This window comes from Micromesistius poutassou (assembly GCF_964030765.1).
Source record: "Micromesistius poutassou genome assembly, chromosome: 23".
Taxonomy (NCBI): domain Eukaryota; kingdom Metazoa; phylum Chordata; class Actinopteri; order Gadiformes; family Gadidae; genus Micromesistius; species Micromesistius poutassou.
The window spans coordinates 508,369-518,368 of NC_140293.1; the positions used below are offsets into that span (position 1 = coordinate 508,369).

Genomic DNA, 10,000 nt, shown 5'->3' on the forward strand with positions numbered 1-10,000 from the left:
GAAACTTCAATTTAATAATTGAATGTAAACTTGAACCATAAAACTTTTAACTTTATTGGTGTGTTTGAACTGAACAAGCAGTCTGTGGGTGTGCTTTTTGTGGGTGTTTTAGATTAACCACAGTTCCCAACTTTAACTGTTAGGGAAGTAATAGCAGCATCCATTCTGAAGATATTAGCATGTCTCTGTTTGTATGTTAATGAAACAGACCTGAAGACGCTTGGATTGTCCTGTAGGAACTTCAGTCTACTTCTGATGTGATGTCCTCTGTCCTCCATTGGTGGGTGTGTGTGTGTGTGTGTGTGTGTGTGTGTGTGTGTGTGTGTGTGTGTGTGTGTGTGTGTGTGGTGTGTGTGTGTGTGTGTGTGTGTAATTGATGAATATTGATAAATCATTATTAATAATAATAATAATAATGATTCATCGATAATGAATTAATATTAACGCTTAATAAAGTTAGAACTGATGAATGCTGCTTGCATTGATTAAAAAGATCAAGATCTAAAGCAAACGTTCCTTAAAGGATGTCATGAATAATCTGGTTGATTTGAATGCAGGGTCCACTTACAGGAAATGGAGAGATCGGTATCTGTGTCCTCTTTAGGTAAACACCTGGACACACTATATCAACAAACTTGGTTTTCCAAGTCCTTGTGCGTGTGTTTATCTCACACACACACACACACACACACACGTCTGTCTACCACTGAGCCTCCCTCTTCAGATCTCTGAGTGCTGAACAAATTAGATGTGAGTTGAATTAACAGAACACCTCCGACAACACAGATCCTCTTACACTGGAAACCACATCCAGCAACATAAATACACTCCAAGATATCATAACTATTAGCTATTTTACCAGATCAAACGGTAAAGAACAGAGCTCAATTGGTTATAAAGACCCTTTAGTTAATGAAAACTAAATTATTCGCAGTTATGTGATCGTCAAACACACCAGAGCCACCCAGCAGCTCTTTGAAGGAACAACAAAGTAGAACAACTGTGCGTAAAGAGTGTGTCTAATAAACATTGGAGTTTCCTTTCCTACATGTTGTGGTCCAAAAGAACCACACTTAACAAACTAAACTAAAAGTCTTGCATCTTGCGTGTGCGTGTGCGTGTGCGTGTGTGTGTGTGTGTGTGTGTGTGTGTGTGTGTGTGTGTGTGTGTGTGTGTGTGTGTGTGCGCTCCACTTTTAGGAAAGCGGTTGGTGTTGGAATGCGGATGACGCTCCGTCGCCATGGCAACAAGTCACTCCGTTGGACTGAAGATGGAAAAACTTTCATTGCTCTGCGTTCACACAAAATGTAAAGTTGAATTAAGTTTTTAATTTGTATTAGGCTACTTCCTGAGTAACTAAATAAATTAAACTGTTCATAATAGTTTGAGGTCGTATATCGTTGGGTAACATTGCTCTCGGTCAGTAACTTTAATACGTCGCCTCAACAACAAGAAGGCCTACTCGTTCTTAGTAACAGTCATATGATAAGTTGTATTTGTTTTTATTTTTCTCACGGCGTGGTTTTAAAGCAGCCGGCGGCAGACTGAGCCAGACACTCGCTTGTTAGGAACATGAACAGGAGCGACGACGCGGGGGCGGGCCGAACCGAGCCGCTCTTACCCGACATCAACCGAACCAAACGGGACGCAGCGCAGCAGCCGAGGTCACACCTGTCAATCACCACCTTACCGACTGTGGAAGTATACGCTGTGCTCATGTGTGTGTGTGTGTGTGTGTGTGTGTGTGTGTGTGTGTGTGTGCGTGTGCGTGCGTGCGTGTGTGTGTGTGTGTGTGTGCGTGTGTGTGTGTGTGTGTGTGTGTGTGTGTGTGTGTGTGTGTGTGTGTGTGTGTGCGTGTGTGTGTGTGTGTGTGTGTGTGTGTGTGTGTGTGTGTGTGTGTGCGCGTAGGACAGTGAAGAAGATGAAGAAGTCTGATGGATCGGGACAGACCCTATCCAAGGACGACATCGGCCAGTGAGTCCCGTTTCCATAGTAACGCCTATGAGAGAGATGTCCAGTACAACCAGTAGGAGACCAGGAGTAGTACTGGGAAGCTCCCAGTAGAAGACTGGTTGTACTTGGCCTCTCCCAGTACGGCAATTCACCATGACGTCACACTATGTTCTTCCGGGTGGCAAAAGCCGATGCGTTCTCCGTTGGCACCACTAGTAAACAAACCCTTCCACGATCGAGAAAAACAGAGTAAATGGCTTGAATTAATGATTTTCTTCTTGCGGGGTGCTACGGGACGTCTCATTAATATATATATATATATATAATATATTATATTATATTAATATAGTTTTCGTCATCGTTTCAACTTCAGATCAACAACAATGTTTTGTTGACTGTGTGACATAGTCTTTATTGTTATTTATTTATTATTATTTATTATTATTATTTGTGTTTACAGCCGGCTGGATGGCTTCAGGTCAGTGGTAGCCGCTCGTTCTGCCACCCGGAAGTGTCGTTACGGCTATTGTTTACTAACATTCTGAAATGCCGTGTAGAACCAGAAGACAGTAGTTGTACTGGGAAGCTCCCAGTATAAACAGTAGACTACTTTGGTACTGGATGGGCAGCTCCCAGTATAACCAGTAGAAGACTGTGGCTCCCTCGAGTCAAGGTCATGTAGCAGAACTAATGACTTACAAGTGAGGCTGAGAACCATCAAAATGGAGTAATACTCTCTCTCTCTCTCTCTCTCTCTCTCTCTCTCTCTCTCTCTCTCTCTCTCTCTCTCTCTCTCTCCAGGTTCAGGAACAGTCCTCAACATAAAGTATGTGTGGAGCTTCTGCGTAGGGGCTACCATAGGTACACACACACACACACACACACACAATCACACACATTATCATGCACGCACACACACACACACACACACACACACACGTACACCACGCAATGGTAAGATTCATACTTTCTCCCATATGTGTGCGCGTGTGTGTGTGTGTGTGTGCGTGTGTGTCAGGTCGTTCTCTGAGCTGTACTCTCTGCTGATTGGCTGTGAGGGGAGGTGTCTGGGGCAGCAGCAGGACTCCCTAGACGCCCTCCAGCTGCACCTGAGCCGAGCTGAGGACTCCCAGCGCACAGGTGACCCCTTACACGAGCCCCTTAACTTAGCCTCTGACCCCTGACTCCTACCCCTGTTAACCAACAGCCCCTGACCTTTGACCTCTTGACCCTGTCCACCTGTGGCCCAAACCTGTAGCCCCTGAACCCCAACTCATCCCTAACCTTTGACCCTATCCCTGTAGAGTACCCCTAGGCTACGTTACACACTGTCTGGTTTAATACGGCTCCTTATTAAATATCATTAAATACACGCTATTAACTACACAGATGCTTTCATTCAATATTATTCAATATGCATAAAAAATGACACATTATAAAATACAGAGATAGTTGTATTAAATATTGATAAATACACAGATACTTACATACAAATTATTAACTATGTTTTGAAACAAACTAGAAAGACGTCCCTGGTTTGAGTTGGGAGGTGCCATGTCTGACAGAACGCTTTGACACATACACATAACCATAGACGTGTGTGTGTGTGTGTGTGTGTGTGTGTGTGTGTGTGTGTGTGTGTGCGCGTGTGTGTGTGTGTGTGTGTGTGTGTGTGTGTGTGTGTGTGTGCGTGCAGGGGACTGGGCCGGTGTGTGTGCTAGCCTCCTGTCTCTAGCCGAGCGGCCGTGGGCTCCAGAGGAGCAGTGGATCAGCCTCCACTTCTACCAGCGGAGCCTGGAGGCAGCCTGCCGCCTCCCCTCGGCCCAGCCTGAGGCCCTGGTCACCAGCAGGCTGGCCACACTCTACCTCCAGCTGGGTACTCACACACACTCACACACACACACACACACACACACACCTTACACTTGTCTTTTAAATACAGTCCAATGACATGAGGGATGGTTCAAAACCGCAATTAAATTGGTTTGATATTGGATATTGGAAATTGGATATTTGGCTAGTAGCAACCAATTCTCATAAATTAACTTGTGTTGGGTTCACAGTGGCACAGGGCATGTGACACAACCCCCAAATTTTAGAAAAAATATCCAGATTTTTTTTTTATGCATGTTAAAGAAAATGAAGAAAATACACACCCCATACAATTTTTGCTATATTAAAGAAAATGAAGAAAATACACACCCCATAAAATTTTTGCTAGGAGCAGCCAATTCTCATAAATGAACTTGTGTGGGTTCACAGTGGCACAGGGCATGTGACACAACCCTCAAATTTTAGAAAAAATATCCAGATTCTTTTTTTAAGAAAATACACACCCCATAAAATTTTTGCTAGGAGCAGCCAATTCTCATAAATGAACTTGTGTTGGGTTCACAGTGGCACAGGGCATGTGAAACAACCCTTAAATTTTCGAAAAAATATCGCACATTTTTTTAAAGAAAATACACACCCCATAAAATTTTTGCTAGGAGCAACCAATTCTCATAAATTAACTTGTGTTGGGTTCACAGTGGCACAGGGCATGTGACACAACCCTCAAATTAGTATTTATTATGGTATCTCACAGAATTTTTGTCAAAAAAATTTGGTCTTGTATCACATGCCCTGTGTCACTATGAACACAACACAAGTTCATGTACAAAAATTGGTTGCTCCTAGCAAAAATGTTATGGAGTGTATTGTATGAACCATGCACTATTTTTTCTCCCAGTAATTAAAAAAAAAAAAATCTGTCTTGTGTCACATGCCCTGTGCCACTGTGAACACAACACAAATAAATGTACGAAAATCGGTTGCTCCTATTAAAATCTGTATGGGGCATATTGTATGTACCATGCATAAATCTTTTTTTCAGGATTTTTTTTCAGACTGCGAACATGGGGTGTATTGTTTTTAACATGCATAAACTAAATTTTGGGAATAATAAAAAAAAAATGGTCTTGTGTCAAATGCCCTGTGCCACTGTAACCACAACACAAGATAATTTACAATAATTGGTTGCTCCTATCAAAAATTGTATGGGGTGTGTATTTTCTTCATTTTCTTTAACATGCATAAAAAAAAATTTGCGATATTTTTTCTGAAATTCGGGGGTTGTGTCACATGCCTTGTGCCACTGTGAACCCAACACAAGTTCATTTATGAGAATTGGCTGCTCCTAGCAAAAATTTTATGGGGTGTGTATTTCCTTAAAAAAAAATCTGGATATTTTTTCTAAAATTTGAGGGTTGTGTCACATGCCCTGTGCCACTGTGAACCCAACACAAGTTAATTTATGAGAATTGGCTGCTCCTAGCAAAAATGTTATGGGGTGTGTATTTTCTTCATTTTCTTTAACGTGCATAAAAAAAAAATCTGGATATTTTTTCTAAAATTTGGGGGTTGTGTCACATGCCCTGTGCCACTGTGAACCCAACACAAGTTCATTTATGAGAATTGGTTGCTCCTAGCCGAATATCCAATTTCCAATATCCAATATCAAACCAATTTAATTGCGGTTATTTCAAATGATCCAACATAGTCCCAAAGGCTTCCTCCCCAAAGATTTATCCGCTGCAAATCAAACCTTTTGGTGCTGCCTGGTCGCTTGGGGAAATTTGTGGTTTGAAGAGCCAAGTACAGCCATGGGAGGAGTGATAAACAAAGTCTTTAATAAGGACATCTGCAGGAGTATGCTGGGTCATTTCCAAATCTCAAATTCGACAGCGGAAAGTACTTGTTGTTGAAAAGATCAGTACATCTGCGGTACAGTGTATTATTAATATAATAATGGTGAGCATAGATAATAGTATGTCTGCTGATGTACACAACATCATATACCATGAGTTCTATGATTGCGAGTCTGACCCAAGACAAGGACACAAGACCACAATGTACGATGCTTGGATACAATACAAAAAGACAAAACCATGTTTAATAACCCTCAGTCATAAAGGCCGCTGGTTGCTCCGAACCTCCCCTGGTCATGATGGGAATCAGGTAGAGCTTGGGTCCACTGGTACAATACAGATTATGACAACCATTACGAAACATCAGGTCATTTTGATGTTGCTAACAGTTTGTTTAAATGTTATGTCTGAACTCTGAATGAACAGGGAGTACATGACACTACTGTTCATTACATAGAGACAACAGTGATGTTAACTGTATATGGGTCTGTACAACATATATATAATATATATTTATAAATATTAATATAGATATATACCTGACATACATGTGATCTTGTGTTGTGCAGGAGAGCTGGAGGAGGCCAGGCGCTACAGCGAGAGGTTTCTGCAGCTGGCTGAGGCTGCTAGTGGGCTTGCGGGAGAGCAGCAGGCCGTTATGGGGGGAGGAGGGCCCGTGAGGGAACAGGCTAGCAGACTCCTGGTGCAGGTGTACATCCGTCTGGCCGAGCTTCCTGTCCACCAGCCAGGAGCCATAGAGCTGCTGCACATGGCCTACGACACTGCTGCACACTGTAGGACGCTCGCTGTACTGTGGACACGGCCTACCACACCGCTAAACACTAGGGTGCTCTCTGAATTATACACACAGCCTACCACACCGCTACACACTGTACGATGCTCACTGTACTACACACAGCCTACACACTGTAGAACCTGAGACACTGGTTACTGTACTGTACACATAGCCTACGATACTGTTAGACACTGTAGGATGCTCAATGCCTATGATATTGCTACACACTGTACTATACACACAGCCAAAGATACTGACGCAGTACGCTCTGACTGTCAGTTTGTCTGTGTCTGTGTGACTGTATGCTCTGCAGGAACCTGTCTGATCTGTGTGTGTGTGTGTGTGTGTGTGTGTGTGTGTGATTTCTAGGTGATGATAGCAGTGTTAAAGGGGAGGCGGCCTATAAACTGGGACTGGCCTATCAGAGAACAGGAGACCACCCCTCTGCTTTGGAGGTTCAAGCCCTTACATCACGATACCCATATAATGAGATCGGATACAGTAGATTCATACGCTGTTTACCATATGGATTTGAATTGGGACTTCACAAAGGCCAGCTCCCAGCCAGTTGAATGATGCACCGATCATGATGTGTGTGTGTGTGTGTGTGTGTGTGTGTCTGTAGTTTTTGACTGTTTCCATGGAGAACTTCAGACTACTCCAGGATACAGATGCCCTGGGGAAAACCTATGAAGCTCTTTCACAGAGGTCTGTCTGTCTGTCTTATCACTATCTGTCCCTACAGAGATATATGACAAATATGCATATACAGAGTGTGTGTGTGTGTGTGTGTGTGCGTGTGTGTGCGCGTGCGTGTGTGCGCGTGTGCGTGTCAGTGAGCAGACCACTACGGTGAAAGTAGAGTACCTGGAGAAGTGCGTTGACGTCTCCCATATCAACGGTCACCACGGCAACCTGCAGGACGCCTACATGAGTCTGGGAGCCTCCTACTGCTGTCAGGTATAGACAGCCCGTATGTCTTGTCTTTCTGTCTGTCTGCAGGGTCCGCACAGCAGAAATACAGACTGTCTGTCTACCTGTCTGTCTGCAGGGTGAGTACAGCAGGTGTATAGAGTACTACCAGCGGGGCTACGACCTGGCCTGCAGTCTGGGAGATGTGGAGAGGATCCAACGCGCACAGGTGGGTACCACCGGAACACGCGGCCGTGTCACGCCACGACGACGCGTTGACGTCGTGTCATGACACGCAGCATGAAAATGTCATGTCATGTCATGACGTCACACCGTGTTGATGTCATGTCATGACATGACGTGTCGTTATGCGGCATGATGGAATGTTTTCCTGCTCAGGTATTGGTCGGCTGTGCGCGTGCCCACAGCCTCCCCAGGAGTCACGGTGCTGATTGGGAGTTGGCCACGCCCACCTCCCCGAGATAGCCAATCAGAACTGACCATCTCGACAGGTACCGCCTCAGCCCGATTCCCAACCAGCCGACTCGCAGTAATGATGTTGTAGCGACAGACTGTGATCCACAGCGCCCTCCCCTGGCCGGATGTAGCACTGCGTGTTTGTTGGACTGTGGTGCTGTCGTAATGTAATGATGTAGCACCCTACACCGACACCGAGATCACACTGCAGATACATTAATAGGATGTGTTCAGGTTTCCTTCAGCCATGACAATGACACACAAAGGTTGTGGAGAGATAACACTTGACTGTCTGTCAACCTGTCTGTTGTCTGTCTGTCTGCCTGTCTGGATATTTTTGATGAGGAGGAGCCGACCAGGATGAAGATCTCAACACACACACACTCGCAATAAAGATCTAACATGCAATATGTTGACTCTGTGAATTTATGAATTACATTTGTATTTTGATTTGACTTGATTTGACTGTGTTTTTAGATCACCTTGCAGTTCTCTAGAGTCATATTTGATAGTCATATCATCATATTGATCAGGATGTGTGTGTGTGTGTGTGTGTGTGCGTGTGTGTATCCGTATGCATGTGGTGTCAGCGTGCGTGTGTGCCGGTGTGTTTGTCTGTGGGTGTGTGTGTGTGTGCGTGTGCGTGTAGTGTCTGTGACTGTGTGCCGGTGGGTTTGTCTGTGTGTGTGTGTGTGTGTGTGTGTGTGCGTGTGCGTGTAGTGTCAGCGTGCGTGTGTGCCGGTGGGTTTGTCTGTGGGTGTGTGTGTGTGCGTGTGCGTGTAGTGTCAGCGTGCGTGTGTGCCGGTGGGTTTGTCTGTGGGTGTGTGTATGTGTGTGCGTGCGTGGTATCAGGTGTAGAGTGGTTTTGTAGACGTCCAGTCGTGCATGGAGAACACAGCTAATGTGAGAGGGAGTTAGACGTCATGGATCAAAAGAACACGCACACACAGATACACACACAAACACACACACTCGCAGGGGCCAGCCGTTTTGAACAGTCAGAAGTTGTGACAGCGTGATAGGTGACGGTTGCCGTACGAGCAGCAGTACTATGAGTGGTACTGGTTTAGCTCAGTAGATAGTAAGGTGGTGTCTTCAGCCAGCATTAGTATTTGCTATTTGTACGAGGAAAAACATGAAGGCTGTTATATTGTGGGGGACATCCTTTAGTGCAGTAGTATTTGCGGTATTCGTAGTATCTGGATGTACAGCAGTAGTATATATTATTTGCTGTGGTATTTTGATGGCTTCTGACTGAGGAACAGGAAGTGACATCACTGAGAGACCACACCAGAGGTAAGAGAGATTTAGCCAATCGGAGGCAGCATAAACTAACAACAGCTGATGACGGTGGTGACGATGGTCAAGGTGAGGATGATGATGGTGGTGTTGGTTGTGATGATGATGATGATGGTGGTGATAATGTTGATGGTGGTCAAAGTGAGGATGAAGATGGTGGTGGTGGTTGTGATGATGATGATGATGGCGAGGATGACAATGATGCTGATGCTGGTGTTGATAATGATGGTGGGCAGGGTGATGAGAGTGCTCAGATTTAGCAAACATGTCTGCAAATATAACAAACGTTTGTAAGTTGAGGAAGGCGCTGTGATTGTGGGTTTAACTTCCTGTGAAGTGAACAGTTGGTGACTCATCTCATCTCCCTCCTTCTCACCATTCATCTTTACCTCTAAAGATTAGCGGTGGTAATTTGCAACACCTGGAATTAAAATACATTTTTAATGAGAGAGTATGTGTGTTTGTGTAAAGGTATGAATTAAATATTGAGCAGGTAATTTTCTTAGGAAGGACAACAGAAGGAAGGCAGTCATCTGTGTGTGTGTGTGTGTGTGTTTGTGTGTGTGCGTGTGTGTGTTTGCACGTGTGGAAAATGCTGAATAATTTCGACGGTTAGTTTGGTCAGTGATTGGACATGATGTTTCATTATTGATAGATCATAAGAGCAGCCATGACAGCTGATTACATTATTGATTGGGCCAAATAATCACCTGAGGTCCTCAAAGAAGGTAATTCACACACATGCACACACACACACACACACACACACACACACACGCATGCATGCACGTGCACACACACACACACACACTCACACTCACTTCTTTATATCTCTTTATCTCTGTGTCTCTCCAGATGTTCTTCTCCCGGCTGG

General features: G+C 44.4%; 1 protein-coding gene and 1 pseudogene across 2 annotated transcripts in view; both read left to right on the forward strand.

Annotated features, from left to right (window-relative positions):
• Positions 1 to 1,572: 1,572 nt before the first annotated feature.
• ttc29 (tetratricopeptide repeat domain 29) lies at positions 1,573 to 7,836 on the forward strand (the record flags this gene model as incomplete). The annotated part of the gene is made up of 11 exons (XM_084487358.1): positions 1,573 to 1,664; positions 1,909 to 1,974; positions 2,755 to 2,814; positions 2,972 to 3,093; positions 3,650 to 3,829; positions 6,212 to 6,436; positions 6,808 to 6,893; positions 7,064 to 7,146; positions 7,275 to 7,398; positions 7,490 to 7,579; positions 7,750 to 7,836. The coding sequence occupies 11 exons, from the start codon at positions 1,573 to 1,575 to the stop codon at positions 7,834 to 7,836; spliced, it is 1,215 nt and encodes a 404-aa protein (XP_084343484.1).
• Positions 7,837 to 9,249: 1,413 nt separating this feature from the next.
• Positions 9,250 to 10,000, forward strand: part of LOC311368647 (coronin-2A-like) — a 6,156-nt pseudogene continuing 5,405 nt past the window's right edge. The window contains exons 1-2 of the transcript in view: positions 9,250 to 9,363; positions 9,982 to 10,000. The exon at positions 9,982 to 10,000 is cut by the window's right edge and continues 164 nt beyond it. The product of the transcript in view is annotated as a coronin-2A-like (transcript). The remainder of the gene's footprint in view (positions 9,364 to 9,981) is intronic.